Genomic DNA, 24734 nt, shown 5'->3' with positions numbered 1-24734 from the left:
CTAGCCTCTGCTCCATTATCGTTTTCCAATCCAGGAAGTGGAAAGAGAAAGAGGAACAGTGGAGTCAAGTAGGCAGACAGAGGTGAACACCCCCCCCTTCAATCTGCTGCCTGAGACAACTGCTTCGGTTGGGTTCATGGATGGGGCAGTCCTGAGTGTAATTGAACTCTGGTGGGACTCTGGACTACACTGCCTGTATGCATCAAAGCCATATATGAGCAGAACTTAGGGAAACCATCAGAACTGTGGAGAAATGTTTAGCCCCCTCATTCTTTTCCTCTGCTTATCTTGCTTTCTTTGGGATGCAGAGAGGAACTAACCTCTGATTCTGTTGGAAATCCAGTCCTTTCTAGTCCTTGTCTTCTCCTACAAGGAACAGTCAGGAAGAGGAAGTAGGGTGCCCAGAATCAGTTTACCTTTCACAGCCATCTAGAAGTGGGAATTTGACAGATTAATAGCTTTTTTTTATGTAGAAGGGAGAAAAGCTCCTCTAACCAACATTCTCCTTTTGGCCAGGAGTTCCCCCTGGCCCCCTTTGCATCTAGTCTTCTAAGGTCAGGGGTATTTCAGTTGATGTTGCAGCCTTTCACAGCAATAATACTCTCTTCTCTTGATCCTCGCTTGGCCCCTTTTCAGCTACCTTATAAGGATGACTGCAATAAGACGATATGTGCACCACGTTTGAACTTGACCGTGCAAACACAGTGAGTATCTGAAGTGTTTCTAGTGTCAGCTTTTGGCAGCCTGGCCTGGAAGAGGGTCCACTTATGACTCCAAATTGGACAATAACTTACACAGGGTAAAACAACATCCATTCACCGAGGAAAATTTTTGGCCTGGTAGTACCCCTCACCTAACATCCTTTTTCAAGTCAGGATAATGTTTACATTTTCTGCTAATTTCCCTGGTGAACTGTAACTTTATTGTTGACAAGCAACTGTATTTGATTTAGCTTCAATAATATACTAGAGTACATACAGAACGTGCTGCTAACTCAGGGCTAGGTTACAATTCCAAAATTCAGCTTCAACTTCTTGAGGGCTAGGAACTTGCCTTTTCTTAATAGAAAGATGGGCCAAAGTAGGTGAGACCTGAAAGCTGTGCTGTGCATTCGCTGCTAGGTGTTTGTAACTTCTGTTTTACAAAAGATAGACACCCCAATCCAAACTGGGGTTGTTGCAGCATGAAAGCAAGATCCTGTTCCTTATGGGTTATGAAGTCAAGTGGGCCTGGGAATTTGCCATTTATGATGGTGGCCAAATGGCCAGGATGCATCAGAAAGCTTGGGAGTTGTAAGTCTTCTCAGGATATGCAGTTCATGTCCAAGAGAGCTCATTCTAGGTGCCAGAGTGGTCTATCAGTTAAAGAACACAGCTGTGACAAATCAAGGGAGTGAGGAAAGGAATTATAAGACCTTGGCTACTTTCTCTAAGTTGCAAGGTGACTAATTTTTTTCTCTTGCTGGACACCTGAATGCACATGTGCAGCTTTGCACATGGCTTAAGATTGCATCATCCACTTCTTGTAAGGTTTAGGAGAAAGGATAAAAAGGGAACATACAGAGCCATTGGGGGGCCTTCCTTTTGCTCCTGTCCCTGCAGTGTCCTGGGGAATCATCAAGGGCTAGCATCCAAGGGGCAAGAAGACTTCTAATCATGCTGGCAACCCAGCATTTGTTTCATGGATTCAGCATAAGAGATAAGTATTAGTGTAGTTGGCTCTAGTTAGTTTTATTATTTTCATGTTGTGTGTTACTCCTTTTTCATGAGCTTGGCAGTGGTTCTCAAACTCTCTGGGAGAGTTTGAGAGCCACTAAGTTCTTGCGTGGGCGGGAGGGGGGAGGCAGCAGGGGTGGGGGAAGGCTAAAGCTAAAGTGGAAGTGGATGATCGCTCTGCATCCACTTTCACTGCTGCGGGGAGCCCTGCTGCAGGTTGCGCCAGGCTCCCCGCACCCCCTGGAGGCTGCAGGGGCTTGGGTACGTGCAGCCCCCCTGAGTGGCAGGATCCTGGGGATCGTGCTGCTGCCTCCTCCCTGCCTCCAGGCTGCCCCTGCCCCTTAAGGGGGCAGGGGCCCGGGCCCAAAGGCTGGGGCGTCTGGATGCCCCAGTTTGAAAAGCCCTGGCTTGAGGGCATTTGGGCTCTCCTTTTGTTTATCTTGTCTTTAAAAATGTTTTTAAGTAACCTTGTGCCTTGTGTAGTTGATTGGGACAATTGAAATTCACAGGGCAGAGCTAAATGCAGCTAAACTGAATTGGCCAGTTTGCAATTCAATAAGAGTGTAAGGTAAGGAACTCATTCCTGTCCCCTGAGTTGCTTGTTGTATTGGCAACCTTCAGTCTCGAAAGACTATGGTATCGCGCTCTGAAAGGTGGTTCTGGCACAGCGTCTAGTGTGGTTGAAAAGGCCAATCCGGGAGTGACAATCCCTTCCACACCGGGAGCAAGTGCAGTCTGTCCCTGGTCTGTCTCCCTGGCTATAGGCCTTACTTCTTTGCCTCTTAGCCTCAGACTGTTGGCAAAGTGTCTCTTCAAACTGGGAAAGGCCATGCTGCACAGCCTGCCTCCAAGCGGGCCGCTCAGAGGCCAGGGTTTCCCACTTGTTGAGGTCCATCCCTAAGGCCTTCAGATCCCTCTTGCAGATGTCCTTGTATCGCAGCTGTGGTCTACCTGTAGGGCGCTTTCCTTGCACGAGTTCTCCATAGAGGAGATCCTTTGGGATCCGGCCATCATCCATTCTCACGACATGACCAAGCCAACGCAGGCGTCTCTGTTTCAGCAGTGAATACATGCTAGGGATTCCAGCACGTTCCAGGACTGTGTTGTTTGGAACTTTGTCCTGCCAGGTGATGCCGAGGATGCGTCGGAGGCAGCGCATGTGGAAAGCGCTCAGTTTCCTCTCCTGTTGTGAGCGAAGAGTCCATGACTCGCTGCAGTACAGAAGTGTACTCAGGACACAAGCTCTGTAGACCTGAGTTGCTAATGAGCTAATAAAGGAATTAGTGGCAGTTTATGGAAATCTGAATTAGAATTCCTTTGTGGAGGAGAGCAGAGCCTGGAGGCTGGAAGAGAAAGTGCCACCTTCTGCATGCACTGAGAAGTTAGAGACTTAATACTGTTCTGCTACTGAACTATTCTAGTATAAGGCTTCTGGCCCACAGAGGTGATATTTTTACATGGCATTAGACCAGTGGGATGTTTCAGTGACATATCCCTTGCATGATGGCCAGTGAGACAACTTACAGCATCCTAGATACTTCTAATGGTCATGTGTCTGTGCCTTTAGCAGGGTGATAAAAGGATAGAAAAATTTCAGATACTAAATTGACAGGCACCCAGATGTTGTTGAAGGCACAGAAGCAGACCTGACCCACTCACTTGCCCTCCCTCCCACTTTTCATTGAAAGTTAAGGGGAAACTCTGTTGGAATTGAACGGAGCAGAACTACATCCTCTTTTTAAATGTTTGTATGCTTCTTTATCAGGAAGGAATTGGTAGTTGGCTACACCAAGTTTCTGACAATGAGCATCCTTCTGGCCAACAGTGGGGACAACTCCTATATGACATCCATGGTTTTGGAATACCCCTCCAACCTGCTTTTTAAAAATGTCCAAGAGGTGAGGTTGTACTTGGAAACAGAACTAGCCCCCAAATCTTTCCCCAAGTGTGTGTAAATAAATAAATAAATAAATAAAGACATCATCCTAGGATCCAGAAAGAGGATGGACCCTTTGAAATTAGCCATGATACCTAAATGGAGCCTCCATGTACAGAAGCAGTATATCTGAATATTGCATATTGGGAGCAAACATGGAAGGCTGGATTTAGTGGACCTTTGGTTTGACCAAGCAAGATGTGTTCTTATGTTACAGAGAACACCCCAGATAACATGGTTAGGAGACAAATGTGACAAACATGACCTTACTGATTTTTGTCACACAGCTCCAAAGTCCAGACTCCTCTCCAAACAGGAAGTCATTAGGTGAATAAGACAGGCTTATTCTTGCATGTACTGCCCTGAAACAAGCCAGCCTCAATCTCACCTTCCATACTGTTGTATGTATCCTACCACCCACCCCCCCGCCCCCAGTATGGCCTTCCATCCCATTATGATGTGAAGCCAGACCCATGGGACAAGATGGAGGGGGGAACAAGCACCCACAACAGATCACCTTTGTCCAAGCATAAACTAAAACACACCTGGATGCAAAGCAGCTAGTTCCTTATATGATTTTCCAGTGGCTCCAGCTTATACTGCTCATGTTGGCTGATCTAAAGCCTGGAAACCAACAGTCTGTCCCTTGGCCACAGTCAAGTGGATAGTCTTGATCACTAGCCAAGCATTAGCAATGCTCACTAGAGCAGTGTTTCCCAAATTGTGAGTCGGGACCCATCAGTGGATCACAATCCAATTTTTGGTGGACCTGGAAACTGACAGGGCAGATTAGGCTATGTGCATAAAGAGTTAAACAAGCTGCTGTTGTGGGGAGGACTGCTGCCCAATCACCATTATAGCCACACCACTTGGCATTTATAAATCGGATAGCAGATAACCAACTTGACAAGGAAAATGTACTGAGCCTTATGGAAAGCAAAACTTGGGTTCCAAGCCTATCAAACTTTCCAGCACTGATGCAGCCCTGAAGTAAGGGAACAAATTTCTCTTACCTTGAGGAAGCCTCCATGACTGCCCCCCCCATTGTAGGATACAGCGTCCACTCCATTGATATGGCTGCATCAGCACTGGATAGCATTGGGCCCTGTACCGCATGTTTACTTGTTGTAAGTAGATGAAAATGCCTCAGCTCTTATCAAAAGCCAGGTGATGGGGAATGCCAGGCCACCAAGGTCCCGATCTGATGAACCTGGAACTCAACATACGTTCCAAAAGGCAGACCCCCCCCCCCCCACACACACACTATAGTAAAAAGGATAAAAACAGAGGCTTGAGCAGCTGGTAAAGTGAAACACTTTTTTAAAAGGCTCATAAAGGTAGGTGGGTCCTGATAGAGTGTCATTTTAAAAAGTTGGTCCCAGTGCTAAAACATTTGGGAACCACTGCGCTGGTACTGGCCATTTCCTGCTTAGCACTTCTCACCCTAGGCTACAATCAAGTAGTCCCAGTACATATCCTAGCTAAACTACTGCAGACATGCAGGTTACAGCAGATTGTTGAAGAGGTACAATGTTGATTCATCCTAGTCATTCCCAAGTTATTTACCATGAAGGCTTTTTATGAAGGTGAAGGGGGTCCCCATTCATCACAGAGAGCCAGCTGATCCTCTTCCCTGTGCCCCAGTCATCTTCCCTTCCACATCAGAAGTGGTGGCATTCTGGCTTGAATGACAATTTCTTCTCTTATATCTTGACAGCTTTCCACTCCAGTCATTGACTGTGATGCTCCTAAACCAACTATCTTGCTATTCTCAAGTATGAGATGCAAGATTGGACATCCTGCATTCAAGGCAACTGCAGTAAGTCACCGCCAAAATCAGGACTGGTCCATCCACGAAGCTAACTGAAGTGATCACCTCTGGTAGCAGACTGGTGGTGGGGTGCCCATCCTGAGAAGGAAAGGGGGGACAGATAGAGAGAAGAACTAGAGAGGGGAGAGCTACAGTGTTGGGGAGTAGGAGGAACAGAGGCTGGCACATTGGGTAAGGGAGCAGTATTTGGCATGCTGCCTCAGGAGGTCTTGGGCCAGCCTTGATCAGAGTAGATAAAAATCCATTGTGCCCCTTTCCCTTCATAAATAGCTTCTCCTCAGCCTGTGCTTACAATACTCCTTTCTTGTCATTGGCTGGGCTGTTGACTATTAATTACTGTCTATTAGCTATATTGGCTATGCAGAATTTCCATATTCTGTAGCATATACCACTGAATGTCAGCTACCCCAGGGCAAGAGCAAGAAAGACTACTGCTTTTACACCCTGTTTCTGGGCTTCTTTGTAGGCATCTGATTGACCATTGCAGGAAATAAAATGGATCCATTTTGATCTGATCTAGAAAGACTCTCCTAATGTTCTTAAGCTTAAAGAGAGGGATGCAGGAAGCTGAGGATTCATAAGAACATAAGAACAGCCCCACTGGATCAGGCCATAGGCCCATCTAGTCCAGCTTCCTGTATCACACAGCGGCCCACCAAATGCCCCAAGGAGCACACCGGATAACAAGAGACCTCATCCTGGTGCCCTCCCTTGCATCTGGCATTCTGACGTAACCCATTTCTAAAATCAGGAGGTTGCGCATACACATCATGGCTTGTACCCCGTAATGGATTTTTCCTCCAGAAAGTTGTCCAATCCCCTTTTAAAGAAGTCCAGGCCAGTCACCATCACCACATCCTGTGGCAAGGAGTTCCACAGACCAACCACACGCTGAGTAAAGAAATATTTTCTTTTGTCTGTTCTAACTCTCCCAACACTCAATTTTAGTGGATGTCCCCTGGTTCTGGTGTTATGTGAGAGTGTAAAGAGCATCTCCCTATCCACTCTGTCCATCCCCTGCATAATTTTGTATGTCTCAATCATGTCCCCCCTCAGGCGTCTCTTTTCTAGGCTGAAGAGGCCCAAACGCCGTAGCCTTTCCTCATAAGGAAGGTGCCCCAGCCCGTAATCATCTTAGTCGCTCTCTTTTGCACCTTTTCCATTTCCAGTATGTCTTTTTTGAGATGCGGCGACCAGAACTGGACACAATACTCCAGGTGTGGCCTTACCATCGATTTGTACAACGGCATTATAATTTTAGCTGTTTTGTTCTCAATACCTTTCCTAATGATCCCAAGCATAGAATTGGCCTTCTTCACTGCTGCCGCACATTGGGTCCACACTTTCATCGACCTGTCCACCACCACCCCAAGATCTCTCTCCTGATCTGTCACAGACAGCTCAGAAAAGGGTTGAAGGAAGCCTTCAAACACATTGATGGACAATGGAAGTGGGGAACAATAGACCTGACAGCAAAGGAGTTATCTAAGTCCAGAGTGCAGAATTTTTTACATATCAACCAACCAGCCTAGTTTTTGACTTCAGGTCACTAACAGCTGAGAGATCAACTCAATTCTTATTTCAAAGACTTTCCCAGGAAGCATAAGAATGAAAGGCTCTTCGTGACTGGAGGTACCTTTTGTTTTTGTAGAAATATTCCTAATCTTATCTCCCTTTCCCTTGCACCACAGGCAAACTTTTCAGTGACCTGGCAAGTAGATGAGAAAAAGTTTCCTGACAATTCAGCTTTCATCACTGCAACTGTTACCAAGTGAGTAAAATGTAATTCTTGGTAGAAAGTGATTGACAAGACAAGCAACTGTGATCAGCCCAAATATCCTTAATGATAAATCAAGCAACATAAGGTTGGGGGTATTCATTGCACATGGACATTGCTAAAAATATATTTCTGTGCAGTTCCCCAAGACTTCTGGTCTGCTGCAAGCTGTTCCCCCATGTTCCCCCAACATGGTCTGCTGCAAGCTGACAGCTTTCCTTGTGGTATTGAGGTATCTAGAAATGCAAGAAGTGCTACTGACACTCCATTTTTATTTTGACAGTGCCAACAACAGCACAGCCTTGATAGAAAAACATGTCATCCGCGTGAAATATGCCCTCACCACTATTCTCAGCAGGTAAAGGCTAAAACATAACTGGGTCTCCCAGTCAAGAAGAGTGAGGCAGGGCAAGAGAGCACACCACAGGGGCAGAAGTGGAAACCACCCTTCTGATTTACTATTAAGAAGGCTGATTTATATACCAGATTAATTTAAACATAAAACCTTTAAGAAACAGTAATCATAGTGCTTATAATGTACTTTTTTAGCATTTAGCTTACTTCATATACATGATCTTGGTAATGCTTACGCTGACCCTGGAACATAGAGCAGTGCTATCTCTTTTTCATTAGAAAATTTATACCTTCAGTTTCTGCTTTAAAAATGCATGGGGAAGGACACAGGATCATAGAATGTCAGACTAGGAAGGAACCTAGTCCAGCCCCCTATTTTGTGCAGGCAACATCAGAAATGTAAATCAACAGTTGCTGAAAACACCTAAACAGTACTATTTCATTTAAAGAGTTTTGTCTTGGGATGCTGAAACATTCCTCTCCCTCCTCTCAAAAAAGCCAGTGTAAGGGAGGTAGATATCTAGCCTAAATAGAATCAAATTCAGTTTTGTTTTAAGCCAAGAACTTTCCTTGTTTCTGCCTGCTGCCAAGCCCCTTACACTTGAGACCCAAGCCCAAGAGGTGGGGTAGGTGAACTGATACTTTATTTGTACCACTATAGACCCTTGGAGGCATGTTCACAGAACTGCGTAAGAACAGACCCAGGGCTGCATGGATAGAAGCATGTTTGTGTGGCTCCCTAACCATTCCCATTAGCTTCTGCACACTTTGTTTTGCAAGGATCAAGCTGCAGTCTCATTTTATATTTGCCTGCAGACCATCTCAAGTGGTTTATGTCACTGTGGGAGAAAGATCCTCTGAAAGCTTGCAGTTTGAATTCAATGTAGGTATAAATCCACTTCCCTTTACCCTGCTGCTCATTTGGAGTTTAAAAAAAAAAGCCAAATTCTTCCCTCCATTTTCCCTTGCAGATAAATGGGAAAAACCAATATGGAGCACAGTTTCAGTTGTTTATCGGTGTCCCTGCCTGTATAGATGATCTCTTGGTTGCCTCAGTACAAAGTGCAACAGGGACGCAGGTAACTTTTCCAGTTTTCACTTTAGTCTTTTAAAAAAATTAATTGACTTATGAATGTGTAAAGCTGACCAACCCCTCCATCATCTCAGAGAGCACATTCTAGCCTCTTCAGATAGCCTATCCACCTAATTTCTGCTGCGGGGAAGTGGCCTCACAGCCTCTTTGGTGGCTCCCTGACAGAGGCAGTTGCACTTCTGGTGAAACCTTCTCTCCCAACATTAGCATGCTCACACGCACCACCCTTTAAGAAGACCCCCTACTCCACCCCCACCATCTCCTGCTCTGTGCAGCACTTCAGATCTCCAGGTCCTCACCTGTGAAGATTCTCTGACCCACCCATACATTGGGAATCTGCTCCCTAAGGATGCCAGAATGCTTGTGCATTGGTGTCAGAGATGTGCCAATTCTGGCTGGGTCAGTTGTGCTATGGAGCTGTCATACTTGGTATACAACAGCTGTCAAATCATGAGTCCATCCAGCCTACTACTGCCTATTCTGATTGGTAGTGGCTTTCCAAGGTGTTAACCAGAGGTCTTTCTCAATCTTAATAACCAAGGTACTTTACACAGTTTGAACCTGCGACCTTTCTACACAAACTTTCATTTTATTTTTGGGGGGACTTGAAGTACTGACAAAATGGAATGCACTTCTACTATACAGTACACTTCTACTACTACTTTCTACTATAACACAACCGTTGAACAGGTACAAACCAGCCCAACTGGGGTGGGTGCAGGGAGACACTCCAGCTGGAGAAAAGTAGAAAGTCTTACTGGGGTTAGACCTCATGCAATAACATAAGTACACATTGAAAGCCAGTAGAATTTTTTCCCCTCCCTGTAGGAGGGCCACCACTGGGATCAAAATTGTGGCAGAAGTACTATCCATCCATCCACTGTGCTATGTTTTGTGCCCCCACCATCCTGTTGATTGAGAAAACTAATTCATCAAGCCACATTACCTGCATGTCTAGTTTGACCCTTTACTGAGTCTACAATGGTCCACCAAAAGTGGTTGAAGGACCAAGTTCAGCTTGATGCCTTTAGTTGTTCTAGTTAACCTTAAAACTGAGATAACTCTTAAACAATTCTACAATTTAAACTAAGCACTCGTTGTTCAGTTTGTTAATGAACAGTTAGCAATTATTGTCAAGTACTGCAGGGTGATGCACATCACTGAAGTGACAGGTTGATAATTCACATTCGTGTGATGGTTTGATTGTTTAGCTGTGTTATCAAGCACAGTTTCAATGGCATTCCACCTCAAGCTATCTGTAGTTATTTTGCAGGTGTGTCTTTATTTGTGACTGTATTGTTTAAACAAACTTTGAGGGAGACTTTATTTTCTAAGTCTGAAACACAGGCAGGTTCTTGGGAAAGGCAGTGACTCAGTGAATGAAGCATATGCTTTGCAAGCAAAAGGGCCAGGGTCAGCTGACTGGTAGGGCAGTGAAAATCTCCTGCCTGAAACCCAGAGCAGGAGCCTGGGTCACTCCATTTTGATAATACTGACTGAGATAGATCAGTGGTTGGTTTCAGTATAAGGGAGCTTCCTAAGACCGTTGGTACATAGGCCTTAAGTGACATGTTACTTTCTTTCACATTTTCTATTTGCTAGGAGAAAAAGGTGTACAAGCCAACTTTGCAAATCAGGCTACAAACTTACTGGCCCACAATACTGCTCAGCATTGAACTTGCTCATATTTCTGTTTGTCTTGTATTGACCAAAAGAAAAAGTAATCCTGTAATTTTTTTTATAAATTTTGATCAGCTTGGTTACTGACATTTTTTGCTTACCATCAGTGACCAGGTAAGAGAACATATGAAATAACTTTATTGCCAGAACGTATGCTGGGAATGGAGCCAAGAAATAAACCCACATGGCAACAGGTGGTAAAATATGTATTTGTTTAGCCATAATCTGTTACAAAAGAAAACAATATGGTTTAGACATAATATCAATCTTTAATATAAAAGTGCCTCCTCTAGTTTAATTTTTATTCATATTTTAAAATAAGCCGCTAAGAAATAATACTTTAAAAAAGTATTGCAAATAGCAAGTGATTAGCGTAAAGCATGTTTGATCTAAAATGAATTTGAATTAAGATTACTACATTTTTTTAAAGTGAAGACACTGCAATGCTAAAACCTATTAAGATACAAGCCAATAAAACTAAAAAATATTGCTGTTTCTGCATAATCCAAAAGGTGGTCTGAAACATTAGAAACATTTTTCTCCTATATACATATATATATATAAAAATATACAACATTATTTGTAAAAGCACCGATTTGTTCAAGTTTCCCATTTGTAATCCCCAAGGCCCAGCTTGGTCAATGGAAGAAGGTGCTTTTATTAAGCAGATCTCTGGCAGACCTGAAGCCAAGGACCTCTTTTGTGAACAGCTCAAGTTGTTTCTGCACCTGTTTCATGGAGGAAGTTGTAGGCTTCTTTTTGTAGGTCACCGCTTTCAGAAGTTTGTCTGCTAGATAGTGAAGCCACAAAATATTGCTGTGGGGGGAGTAGTCAGCCCAGTTGTTGGCATTTTCCTCTCTCATCTGCCTGTAAATGTCAAACTGATAGTCCCCTCTCCCTTGGAACACCTCTTCGTCAGTGGAGAGGTCACAGTACACTGTTAGGCCATCTTTCTCCAACCTGGAGAAGGTGTAATCTATGATGTTGACAAGGATTCCTTGAGTGGAGACACTGTGGGTTTCCCCATTCAACATAAAATCCAACTCTTTCAAATGTGTTTTCTTTACCAGTACATTCCCCCAGTGTAGGTCTCGGTGCTCAAAGTGAAGTGCCTCTTCTGCCACAGCCAAAGAACCAGTGACTTGGTATAAGATGCTCTTAGCCACAGCCACAGAGTTCAGTTGCTTGTTCCGCATATTCTCCAGGTCGGTGCCTCCAAATTCAAACTCCAGGATCATGAAGAGTTGCTGATTCCCAAAGAAGTCTGGCCGGTCATTCTCAGACTCTCTTTGCCTGTGGTATTCATCCCAGGCTTTCAGAAGACACTTGGGATAGGCTCCCTGAACACAGTGTACAGAATACAGGCTAATAAACCCAGAAGTTCGGTTATCCTTCTCTTCAGCCAAAAGGCTAAGCTCTTTTGAAATGATGATTTCTGGTAAGATCTCACTGAAGGTCTTCTGAGGTTCTCCATTGACCCTATCACTTCCTTCAATCGGAATTATTTTTAAAGCCACAGTTCCCCTCTTGCCATCTGTCCTGAAAACCTCCCCGAATACTCCCTCTCCAATTTTCTCACACTTTTGCATCTTCTCTGGAGGGATACATTCCTCAAAGGAGATGGGGCCTACCTGTTTGCATTCCCCATATACTTTTTCTTTATCAGTCAGTATCATCTCTGGTGTGGAGGAAGACTTCATGGCTGACAGCAGGACCATAGAGGAGGCAGGACAAATAGAATAGCCAAGTTTTTGAGTGAAGGGAGTCTTTGGAGGCTGTGGCAGGGAAGACTGGAAAGAAGCACTGCTGTTGAAACTTTCAGCCTCAGCCAAAATTTTCTTTTTCTTATGAAGGGAAAAGGAGGCCCGAATTCTGCGCCACAAAGCAGAGTTTTTGAGCAAGGAGCAGTCTGGAGACAGAAGTGAGAAAGCAATATCATTTTCCATTTCATTCCACTTAAGATGTTTTTGAAGGAAAGAGCCATCGGGCTGCTGTTTCTTTTCCATGTTTTTCTTGTGCTTGACTTGCCCAAGTTTTCCTTGTTTCATCCACCGGCTGGAGCTGAATCCACTGATGCAAGCTTTTCTAGTGGTGCTTCCAGGGCCAAAGGTGGGAACCACCTGACTGTTACTTCTGGGGTCAAAATTTCTAGGCAGGAGACAGGAAGAATCTGATTGCAAGTTATACTCCTTCTGTGAAAGGTGACCAACTGCTTGTTTTCTGGTGGACTGACTAGCCAACCAGTCTGGTACCACCTGACCGTCCAGAACAACTACAGGCTGAAAGTGAGGGCTACTCTGGTCTATGCTGAAATCACTCCCCTCTTTTGAGAGAGTGCCATTTAGATCAGCTGCTTTCTTTTCAAGAGTGGGACTCACTTGAACTGAAATCCGTTGTCTTTTAGTTAGAGGGGTTGCACCTTTTGGCAGAGAGAGGGCAATTTTGCCATTAGACATACTGGCTTGTAGCTGCAAAGCTCCCCGGGGAGGACTCAGTGGTGCAACACTTGTCTCTGGTGACAATGGTAGCTGACAACCTTTATCAGCAGCTTGAAGATGGTGGCAATGTGACCGATTGGGTATGAGTGAAGGGCCTCCTGGCGAGGTTGTAAGCCCTTCCCAGTCTTCTGTGGATGCTTCTGTCTCACTACGGGAGTGCAAACCACCATGGCTCTGAAGGGATGTGCGGCAAGACTGGCTGAGGTGCCTTTGAGACAGCGACATGGGTGGAGGCTGCCTCTGGGGAGTTTCACAAACAGACTTCTGCTTCAGGCCCCTACAATCTTCCTTGGCGAAGAGCTCCGAGCCGCTTCCCGTCTTCTGAACATGCAGGTCCTCATCCATATCCAGCAAGCTCAGCTCAGAGAGGACATCGTGGGATGAGTCGCCGTTCTCTTTCAACACTGGCTGCGGGCGACAGTCGCGGTTGTAGGAACAGCACGCGATGGAGCCGCTGCTCTGCAGGACACTCACCTCCTCTTCCAGCAAAGCCACGGGGGGCAAGCGACACGGCTCGGGTGTGCTGCACAGGAGTGGGGGCCGCCCCCGCAGCCCCAGGCGAGTTTGGGTGAGAGATGGGGTCTCCCCACAGGGGTGCCGGAGACGGCCCCGGCGCTGTGGGCGCAGAGTGATGTTTCGGCGCAACGGGGTGGGGGGTACAAAGCTGCTTCTTCTCCTCCTGCTGGAGGTGGGGCTGCCCCTTTTCTGTGGGGCCTGGTTCTCCTTGCACCCTCTCTGTGGGGTCTGGTTCTCCTTGCCCCTTCTCTGTGGGGCCTGGTTTTCCTTGCCCCCTCTCTGTGAGGCCTGGCTCTCCTTGCCCCCTCTCCTGGGCCTTGTCTTGGGCCTCTGCTGCCTCCCTGTCCTCTTGGGGGGCAGGAAGTCTGGGTCCTCGGAGAGGGAGGAGGCGGAGAGGAGGGAGGCCGACGACCCCCCCGCGGAGGAGCTGGTGCTGAACAGGTGCCTGGGGTCCACCTGCGGGGAGATCCAGGGGGCCGCGGGGAGCGGCTGCCACCTCAGCCCGGGGGCCCCCCCGCCTCCTCTGCCAGCCCTGCGGCTCCCCGGCCCCGCGTAGGTCCTCAGCAGCCGCGGCCGGAGCCTCTCCATGCGAGCGAGCCAGGGCGCCGGGCCGGGCGGGGGGAAGGGCTGGCCTGCCCGGCCGGAAGGAAGCAGGCGGGCCTTTCCTCTCCCTCCTCTAGCAGGGCCCGGCCAGGCCGCCACTCAGCGCGCGCGCCGCCATTTCAAACCGACTCTCGGCTCGCAGGAGCGGCCGCGAAAGAGAACAGCGTGGCGCGATTGGAGGGAGCGCGGAGCGCACGTGCTTCCTTCCAGCCAATCAGAAGCGCCCGGCTGAGTAGACTGTGTCCTAGAAGCACATAGACTATGTCCTAGAGGCATGGCTCAAGTGCCATGTTGCGCGTTTTCACAGTGCTGTGTTGAAGGGGTCTTTCAGCCAAAGTATGCACAGGCTTGTGTTATATGGCTTAAATCGCACGGGGGCTAAAGCTGTGAGCCTGCTGGGTGCGCAGAAGGTGGCCTCAGTTCATGCCCTTCTTATGTTCTTATAAAGTTGAGTGTTGGAATAATTAGGACAGACCAAAGAAATTATTTCTTTACCCAGCGTGTGATTAGTCTGTGGAACTCCTTGCCACGGGAAGTAGTGATGGCATCTTTCCTGGACGCCTTTAAGAGGGGATTGGACAAATTTCTGGAGGAAATGTCCGTCACGGGTTACAAGTCATGGTAGGTATGTGCAAAGTAGAGGAAGGCTGCCTCTGATTGTCGGATGCAGGGGAGGGCACCAGGACGCAGATTGTGTTTGTTGTCTGGTTCCCTGTAGCATTTGGTGGGCCATTGTGAGATGCAGGAAGCTGGACTGGATGGGACTTTGGCCTGATCCAGCAGGGCTCTTCTTTTGTATGTTCTTATACACATGGCTTATATAAAAGCATGAACTGAGGCCACGGTCTGTGCTCTAACAATGTTTAAAATGGGAAAAAAATCACACAAAAAAACCACCCACACACACACCCACCCACACACATAAAGCACTTCATATTCTTGATTCTAATCCTATTCCATGTGATTTTTCCCAGTTTAAACATTGTTAGAGTAATGCATGTGTAGAGCAATTTATAAATATAAATAAAAGAGAGAGCAATGTTTTATATATATATATATATATATATATATATATATATATATATATATATATATATATATATATAAACATCTCTCTCTCTCTCTCTCTCTCTCTCTCTCTCTCTCTATATATATATATATATATATATATATAGCTTTAACAATATTTAAAATGGGGGGAAAAATCACATGTATTTGAATCAAGAAGATGAAGTATTTTTTTAAAAACTTTATTTGTCCATCGAGCTGCTGCACACACCAGTCTCTTTTGCAGCACTAAAAAAATTGCATTTTACCAATGTGAGAAGTATTGTTTAGTGGGTGGGATGAGATACTCTAATATACCTGGAATATCTGTGGCTATTAACTCCAAAGTCTTGATTGCAACAGTGGAAAAGCCTCCAAGCAAAGGATAATCACAAAGCTGTTGTTTTGTTCCCCTTCCTGTGGTTTGTGTCTACTTCCCAGGTGTCCTGTGTTTGCACACATTATTTTCTGAACTGTCATGCTTATCAAGAACACTTAAAATATTTATGTACCATACTTACAAGACAAGTATATACTATACTTAATATTTATATTTATATATTTATTTCTCACCTAAATAAAGATATGTTAAATTGTTGGATTATTGTTGGCCATGAAAACTACAAACATATATTTATATGCTGTTTTTCAACAACAACAAAATGGTTCTCAAAGTGGCTCACATTGCAAAATACATTAAAAATATAGATCCCTGTCCCAGAGAGTTTACAATCTTTAAAAAAAAAAGGGATGCAAAAGAGACACTATGTTGGGATGAAAAGCTGTTCTCAGAGCCCAATCCTATCCATATCTACTCAGAAGTACATCCCATTGTAATTGATGGAACTTAGTCCCAAATAAATGTGGATAGAATTACAGTCTCAGCCATGTAAGGGCCCAGTCTTATCCAACTTTACGGCACCTGTACAGCCACAATGAGGCCTTGAGGTAAGGGAACAAATGTTTCCATACCTTGAGGAGAGCTCTGTGACTGCCCCGCCACTACAGGTTGCAGCGCATGCACCATTGACACAGCTGCACCGGCACTGGAAAATTGAATAGGATTGGGCTCTAAGAGAACTATGACTTAAAAGGTGCCTCTTGGTAGGAATGTGACTTTGCTGGATTGTTCTTTCCAACTGTGAAGCCAGAAGTCTTGGGGAACTGCACAGGCAGTCTGCGGGATTTCTTGCCACAAGATGTGATGAGAGTTACTAGGTCAGTGGTTCCCAAAATATGAGCTGTGGCACCCCAGGGAGTAGCAGAAACCAGTCAGAAGAATCACAGAATCTTTGCAAAAAACCCACTGCCCTATACAATGTATAGGATTGTAGCCCTAATTGGGAGCCGCAGCCAATGGCCCAGTAGGTCAAGGGAGGCACCAGTCGAAAAAGTTTGGGAACCACTACACTAGCTTGAATGGCTTTAAAAGGGAATTGGGAAAATTAATGGAGAACAGGCCTGTTAATGTAATAAAAAACAATGTACTACCTCTGGTTCATCAACTAGTTACTGGAGAGCAATGGCAGAAGAGAAGAATGCCTTCCTCTCCTGCTTGTGGGTTTCCCAGAGGTATCTGGTGGGTCACACTGGATGTTAGACAAGATGGGCCTCTAACCTGATCCAGCAGGTTTTTTGTGTTTTTTTTAATGTAAACAGTACATTAAACTAGGCTGCTATTGCTCCCTGCAACTAGTACTCAAAAGTATGCTGTCTCTGAATGTCCACATCCCATTTAGCTGTCCTGGTTATGAACTGATGATAGAATTCTGTGTATTTGATATAGTTTCCGTTTGAAGTCATCTAAGCTGGTGTCCATCACCACATTTTGCAGCCGTGAAATCGACCTTCATGTGTTGTATGAACACAGGACTATGTTCCACCCTTGGCATCAGTCCTTCCAGCAACATGGAGATAATAATGTTCCTCTGCCACAAACAAAGAAGCTGTGATAGGATAAGGTTGTCATGATCCTGGGATTGAGACTCCATGCTGGGGGTGGGATGGGAGAGATAGGTTCAATGACATGGAGGATGGCAAAGATTGCTTTCAGGAACCATCCCATGAGAGACCACCCAAAGCAACCAGCCAGTTTAACACTCTCATGGAACAGGAATCCTTGGGACTAGCAAGGAATCCATCCTCTGTATCTGGGGAGGTAGCAAGTCCCCTCTGACTCAGAAGACTTGACCTGCAGTTCATGAGGGCGTTTCGACTTTCAGAACAGGGTATACAAAGATGCTGAGCCAACCTTGTTGTACAGGTTATGGAAAGTGCAAGAGCAAATTATTGGGGGGGGGGGGGCTGGATGTTGCTGCAGGTCTACCTGGCAGGGTTTGTTGTAAGCAATGTGTTGCTAATCAATTGAACAACAATGCAGGGTTGTTGCAAGCTTTCTTTGAAAAGGCAAGAAGCAAGGGAATGGTATCTAATGAACAGTGCATAACCTTCAGTATCGCATCATAGATTTTTCTTCTCTTCCTAGAATACTACAGTGTGCACAACTGAAGATGGTTTTGGACTGAGCGTAAGTAGGAAGGACGTTGGCCACAGAGATGCAGAAGCAAAAAAATCTTGGAAGGCAATTTTTCAAGCATGTTTCAAATGTAGATATTGAAGAATGTGTAATTAACATGAACGATATGAGGTTTATGAAAGATATGCCGGTATGAGATGAGTGGGGTGGGGTTGTTATAACTTTAGTTGTGATTGTTGTTATAGATGGGTTTTGTATATAGTATTTTCTTTTTAATCGATAAAAAGAGAGCAGTGGGGAAGATCCAAAGAACACAGATGCCATTTGTTTACAGGCATGGTATTGCACCGTTCATTCTGTGGACTGCCATCAAATATTCCCTCTCTTTCTGCCTAAAAGCAATAAGTGCATCCCCCTAACTTGGACCAACTGGTAACTAACAATCATCCTGCTCTAGTTTATGTAGTATTGATGGATAATACATGACAATGTATATTGTTTACTTTATTCATTATTTTTTATTATTATGCAGGTTCCCAAGTGGAACGCATTGCATTGCACAGCTAGAAGTACTCCTCTGCTGTTATTCTTTTTTCTCCATCTTTTTTTCAGAGTGATATGGGAATCAAATACCAGCATGTGAATTGTATTATCGTGGCAGAGAGAGAGGATGTGACTGTGACAGCAGCATTGCCTTTAGCCAATTCCTTGCAGGTATATATGTCAAGGGAGATTTTTGCTGGGGAAGACCCACCTTTGAGTTGCACAAAATCCCCAAGGACAATCAAAGAATACCATTACTGGAACCCACAGGAGTCCACAGTGTGGCATGGACAAGGTTCTGAGCTTGTGTGGCATGGGGGAAATGGTTATTCAGGGCCCAAGGGAATTGCAGCTTCATCTCAATCTCAGCAAAGTGTATAAATAACAAGCTATCTTCTGCTGAGTTGGACCCTCGATCCATTTCAGGATTATCTTCATGGACCGACAGCAGCTGTCTAGGGTTTCAAAACAGACAAGGATCTGTCTTTCTGAGGCCTACTTGAAGATGTTGAAAGGGATTTAATTCAGGACCTTCCCCATGCAAAATATGGGTTGTACCACTGGGCTAAAGTGCTTGCCCAATGACATTTTCTTCTATCAGCTATGCAGGCTTCAGGATTTCAAAATGTGAAGAGATAATGAATTTGTTGACATGATCCTTTTCCTTCTTTAGGTCTTAAAAGACAGAACTGACTTGCTGGTGACAGGCAAAATCACTTTTGACAGAAACATTTATATGGGACTGAATGAAGAAAATCATCAAGCAGAGGTACTGGTATAAGGAGGGGTTGTTGTGAGTCATTTCCACAGGGTGGGAATTGAGAAGAAACAAAACTGGATACAGGGTTGGCTTTGCCACTTTCAGTGTTAGGAAGACACAGTGCAGGTACATTGCTGAAGCTAAGGCCATCTGAGCCTGGGCACTACTTGGATGGGAGACCCCCTGAGAGTTATGGAATGCCCTCCTTTGTATCCTAAGAGCAGTCCCCTTCCTAGAGACATTCCAGCAGATGTTGAATACTTTTGTTTGTCTCCACGAAATATTCACATTATCAGTTCACATTATCTGCTAAGATTAGGTTCCTGGAAAACCTAGTGGATACCAAATTAGTTGTGAATCATTGAGGCTATGCGGAAAATGGGGTTAGGATCCAGGGGGCCTTCTTCACTATGAACTCTGAACCTGAATCTTAACATGAAGTCTATGGGGCTGGGTGACAATGAGGGCTCATCAACATCTCCAACATTTAATGCTTCCTCCTCCATGCTGGATATCCCTTGATGTGTTTGTCGTAAACTCCCATACACTGCCAGGGTTTTGGGGTGCTCAGAGTTCTTGGTTCTTGAACCCTGAAGCCCTCAAAGACTCCTGTTCGATAGAACTGCCACCACCCTGTATGTGCCAGTGTCTCAGTCCAGGGACACTGAGACCCTCTAGGCTTAATTCTATCCCCTGCAGGCACTGAGCACTTTCTTTACTTAAAGCCTCAGTCCTCAGGTTACTAGTCCTCAATGAGTATTTGGTAGCTTGCTGAACGACTAGGCAGGATTCTGAACCTTTGTCCCCAACAGACAATGAAACAACTTAGTAAAAGGATTTTTACTTTATTAATTACATAGGGTTACAGAAGGTTACAAAAGGCAGCAAATGCTAGAGGCATAAAACTTCTAGGAAACATAGCAGCATTTAAAATAACAAAGCTAACTGGCTATCTCTATTATTCCCTGACTCTCACCTGGTCAGCTTCTTTTGTAGATTTTCAGCGCCCAGTTACCTATGAGGCCACATGGCCCTGGCGGGGCAGGACATAGCACCCGCCACCTTTCCCACCAAGAGAGAGAAAGACAAAGACAAAAGACTCCCCTTTGGGCTTTGTTCTTATACTTCCCATGTTAACAGGATGGGGTGACTCTGTACTCATTTTAAACTGCCCAATCAGAACTCTTGGGGACAGAATCTGCTCAAAGTGGGGCTGGATGCTAGTCCTCTAGTTCTTCCCCTCCCCACTGCGGATTCATGGGCGCCTCTCCGTCTGCTGAGGTGCTACATTATCACCTTCCATTGAGTTGTAAATTCCTTGCAGCTAGGACTGCAAGCCACTTCTCTGTTACTCTGTTACTTTGGTTCAGGCTTTGCAATGCTACTAGGCCTAACTGTACATACATGACAGTGTTGAAGGTTGCTGGCCCAACAATGAGGCCTCAGAGTTCAGCAGTAGGGAGAAGGTTGCTTCATGCATCCTGCTCTTCCACTTGTTTCTTGGCTCCTTCCCTGGGCAGCCCCAGAGCAGCCCTCAGGCAGTCTTCCAGAGGCCTCTCATCACCGACAGGGTTGTGAAGGTTCAGCTGGTGGGGCAAGAAGAAGGTGGGGCAAGTCTGGAAGCTGACATAGATGTGTCCAATTCTCCATGGACCAATACCCCCTCTCCAGTTGGCTGTATATTGTATAGGCATCACTTCTGGCCCCTGCACAGTACCTGCGCTGCCTTCTGTTCATGAGGAGGCCACCATGTCTTCTCCTCCTTCTCCTCCCTCTCTCACCCCTACCTGCTTGTAGCTCTGCTGAGCTCCTCCCCCACTCTGAGTGCACCAGCACCGTATTTGTGGGTAAAGAGAACAGAATCGCAGATAAACGAATTCGCATATAAAGAACTCATTGTATTTCTCCTAACTTGTTCTATTTCTTTGTACATAGATCCTTGTCATATTGTTGAAAGAGAAAAAGTTTAATTTATTTCCGGTTCTCATTGGAAGCGGTGTGGGTGGATTTCTCCTCTTGGCTATCATTATTATGGTCCTTTATAAGGTCAGCATGGCCCATTCGGTCTCCTTCATTATCGTTCTACCACGCCCGTTTTTAAATGTATAATTTTAGGACTATGGGTTGGATCTGAAGGTGCCTTCTGCTCATGGAAGAGCTGCCTTGCACCTCTCACTAGAATGGTGCATTAGAAACGCTAAACTACATCCAAAAAGATGCTCTTCCACTTGTGTAACAGATTGTGCAACCTTTGCAAAAGCAGAGTTGTGAAAATGCTATAGAACCTGCCTACCTGAGCACCTTGTAAATGAACAATCATGCACATTTCGCTCGAGCCATTACCCTATATTCTTTCCACACTTGGTTCTTTGGATCCAGCCCATTGATGGTAATTACCTGCAAAATTCCTGCATAAATTGCTGTTAAAAACAATCAAGCAACCAAGAAATCCCTGATTTTTTCCAAGGTATATTTCTGTTTTGTTTTCCTTTTGTTTCTAGTGTGGCTTTTTCAAGAGGAAGCACAAAAACAGGATTGATGAGCACCATGATTCCTGAGAACCTCAGGGCACAATTCCAAAATAGGACTATGAGTACAGTATCCCTCCCTGGGAATTCATTGCAAGCAAGAGAAGTCTTTTACAGTCTTCCAAGGGGGGCACTTCTTGCCTACAGCCCTGGTTCAGGCAGCAGAGAACCCTGACCCAAGCCACAGTCATGCACCATTGCTGAAACCTTTTGGTGCCTTTCTACATTTTTATCTCTTGGTTTTCCTGTCTTTCACTCTTTCCCATCCTCCCTTCCTACCTCATAATCCCCGGTTCTTCAGTCTCTGTTTCCCCTGAGTAATCTCCTTGATTACTCTATTATTCTAATATCCTGCTCTCTTTCCTCACTTCCCTCCTTGATTTTGTGGCATAACACACTATTCTTGTAAGGAATCCTCTTCTTTCTCTTTTCTCTTGCCTAGAAACCATTGGCACTTAGGGGCTAATTGTGTGAGTGTGTGCAAATATAATACAGTATTATCTTTTTGATTCCCTTTTTGGTTGTTATTATTATTCCTACAATAAAGGCCATATCTTGTTGTACCCATATCCTTCCCTTGCTTCTCATTTCCGCTGTGCCATAAACTGGTCCCTGCTTACATGGCCAATTCCCCCATCCACGAATGCTTCTTACATGATCATGTGGGCCATGATCCCAATGGGGTAGGGAAGCGTCATTTGGGGGGTTGCAGCAACCTTTCAGAGCCTGTGCAAGAGAGGGCTTGGATCCAATCCAATAATGGTATTACCTTATAAAAACTGAGTTCTGGGTATAATCATACACAGCTTCTTCTTGCTGCTGTGCCCCTCAGCTTGTGAAGCCAGACCTGCTCAGGCTGCTACCTCACAGGTTGTTGTGAAGACAGAAGAGGTAGGGGGAAACAGGGTGGGTGGATCGGGTCCTGGGAGGGAGACAGGGTTGGCAGTGGGTCCCCAGTTTCTTTGGGTTGTGGCAGAAAAAAGGATGAAGACCGCTGTCTTAGAGAACACCCGGTAAATCAACACAGACAGTACTGAGCTAAATAGGCCAGATGGGACTTCATGAGATCTTGTTTTTCTGCAAAGGTGACTTCTCCTTTTATAATTTATAAAAAGCTAGTGGCAGGCTTGGTGGTGGCTTGGTCACTGAGAGCATAAGAAATTCTCCCCAGGTTGGGGGAGTAACTATGTGCAATTTTAGAAGGTGATATTGGCTTAAAAGGGAGCGTTTCAGACCTCCATGATGGGTTGTGTCTCCTCAGTTGATGACCCATGTGGAGACTGCAGGTGAGACCAGCTTGCACAATCCTGAACACACCACTACTGACTCAGTGCATACAATGCACCTCTTTAGGACAGCATCACTGCTCAAAAAAGCAGCTTTTTATCAGTTCAGGTCTCAAGAAAGCAGTTCAGGGCTCTTCCACTCCCTTCTTCTTCCTAGAAATCCTGTTTGATCTGCTTTGCTGGATGCTTCAAGTTCACTGGTGCCACTGAAAGTTGCCCCTAGAAGGCAAACAGCCACTAGATTGGGACGGTGGCAGGGGAAGAGCTAATACCCCAATTGAGTTGCTATCTACAAAAGAACAGGGATATGCAGTGGTTAAGCCCCCAATAGATGTTTTGTCTTATTCAACCCTTATCCCTTGAGTACAGTACATGGTATTGCCTGATAGTGTCAGCAATTGCCTTCTAATTAGACCTGTAATTGCACTCTAATTAGACCTATGCACTGCTTACAGAGTGCTTGAGGAGGCTTGAGTGTGGCTCTCCAGGGAGGTCATATACGTGCAACAAATTTCTTTAGGGATTTCCAAAGTGGAGGACTTCTCCAGCCTCTTCTACCCATTGGATGCCAGACTCATGAAGCCTGCCTTATAAGAGCCCTGCTGGATCAGGACAGGGCTCCACTAGTCCACTTCCTGTATCTCACTGTGGCCCACCAATGCACAGGGAGCACCAAAGACAGCAAGAGACCTGCATCCCGGTGCTCCCCGCACCTGGCCTTAAATAAGATGCAGTCAGCTTGTAGAACTCACTGCCACAAGAGGTGCGATGAGCACCGCCATAGATGCCTTCTGCACCCCGCACCTGCCTTCTGACACAGCCCACTTCTCAAGTCAGGAGGCTGCACATCCCCGCCGGGGCTTGCAACCCACGATGGCCTTTCCTCCAGACTGGCCGCGAGCTCATTTGCATGTTCGGACAAGGCGGCCAATGGGCGCGTCGGAGGAGCGAGCCCCGCCCGGAGGGGGTTAAGGAGCAGCCCGGCACTGGCTCCAGCGTGGGGGGCGCGTGGCGCTGGCGGAGTGTACCCCTCCAGTGGCTGCGCGGAAGAGCTTCGGGATCGAGACTCCCCTGCGGACCGGCCAGTTGCGTCGCTGGAGACTCCCGTTGTCCCCGCGACGGCCCCCTCTCCTGGCCGCGTCCGGCTCGTCCCCAAAGCCTCGGCAGCCCTGGCACCCGCGGGGCGCGCCCCCCTTTTCCCCCCGCAAGGAGGAGTTAACCCTTGCACATCTCCATCAGGACTTGTAACCCATAATGGATTTTTCCTCCAGAAACTTGTCCAATCCCCTTTTAAAGGCACCCAGGCCAGATGCAATCACTAAATCCTGTAGCAAGGAGTTCCACAGACTAATTACATGCCTGGGCAAAGAAATATTTTCTTTTGTCAGTCCTAACTCTCCCAACACTCAATTTTAGTGTGCAAGTGCATTGTCACCTAACCACATGTTTATGGTTGTTAGGGAAGGGATGGACAGCATGCCTAGTGGTAGTGGTTAGTGTGCATACACTCCTTCCTACATTCTACTTCCCTTTTACTGAATCAGCTGCTGGATGTGGGACACCCATGGTAATTTTTATCTGTTGCCATATCCCAGGCTACAAAGACCAGGCAGATTGTTGGAGGAATCTCTTGAAACTGGTTTCCTCCTTTAGGGGGGAAGCAGAGTACCTTCAGCAGCAGACCTGTCCCCCTTGCTGGGAATCAACCCAGGGAGCCTCCCACACCCGGCTGACTGCTAATCAAGAAAGACAAAAAGGCAATGGCTGGTTTAAGTTGCAAAGGAGATTCATTTACTCATGATTCATTGGTAGTAAGGTTACAGCATCTGATTGAGATCAGAGGTACTCTAACTTAAAAGATAACAAGGCCCTGAAGCTGCCTTGTCCTGTGTGCCATATGGTTAAGATGGTGTCACCAGCAGAGCCCTGCTGGGAGCTGCGATCTTGTTTGGTGAGGAAGAGAGGGTGTGCTCAGAGAAGAAGGGTTACTTATTGTGTCTGGGCCACGCCCCCACATAGGTCATCCAAAGGGGACAGGTAGGGTCACTGGGCTATGGCTTAACCCTTTCAATGGACAGTATCCTGCCACCT

The 24734-nt window shown here is 45.9% G+C and overlaps 2 protein-coding genes and 1 long non-coding RNA gene across 5 annotated transcripts in view; 2 read left to right on the top strand and 1 right to left on the bottom strand.

The window, feature by feature from the left end:
- Nucleotides 1–12311, top strand: part of ITGAE (integrin subunit alpha E) — a 38788-nt gene extending 26477 nt beyond the window's left edge. The window contains exons 19-26 of the mRNA XM_066636441.1: nucleotides 637–704; nucleotides 3481–3613; nucleotides 5369–5470; nucleotides 7174–7253; nucleotides 7543–7617; nucleotides 8430–8496; nucleotides 8585–8692; nucleotides 12240–12311. Of these exons, the coding sequence (XP_066492538.1) occupies nucleotides 637–704; nucleotides 3481–3613; nucleotides 5369–5470; nucleotides 7174–7253; nucleotides 7543–7617; nucleotides 8430–8496; nucleotides 8585–8692; nucleotides 12240–12311 (705 nt within the window). The remainder of the gene's footprint in view (nucleotides 1–636; nucleotides 705–3480; nucleotides 3614–5368; nucleotides 5471–7173; nucleotides 7254–7542; nucleotides 7618–8429; nucleotides 8497–8584; nucleotides 8693–12239) is intronic.
- The window catches only part of LOC136658403 (uncharacterized), a 125692-nt gene that overhangs the window by 95641 nt on the left and 5317 nt on the right, over nucleotides 1–24734 (bottom strand). The window lies entirely within an intron of this gene.
- Nucleotides 18760–21917, top strand: LOC136658406 (uncharacterized). The gene is made up of 3 exons (XR_010794787.1): nucleotides 18760–18838; nucleotides 20765–20875; nucleotides 21331–21917. It is a non-coding gene; the product is annotated as an uncharacterized lncRNA (long non-coding RNA).

The sequence above is a fragment of the Tiliqua scincoides genome, chromosome 8, assembly GCF_035046505.1.
Source record: "Tiliqua scincoides isolate rTilSci1 chromosome 8, rTilSci1.hap2, whole genome shotgun sequence".
Taxonomy (NCBI): domain Eukaryota; kingdom Metazoa; phylum Chordata; class Lepidosauria; order Squamata; family Scincidae; genus Tiliqua; species Tiliqua scincoides.
The sequence above is the reverse complement of the archived record's forward strand: the minus strand, read 5'-3'. Positions and strand labels throughout refer to the sequence as shown.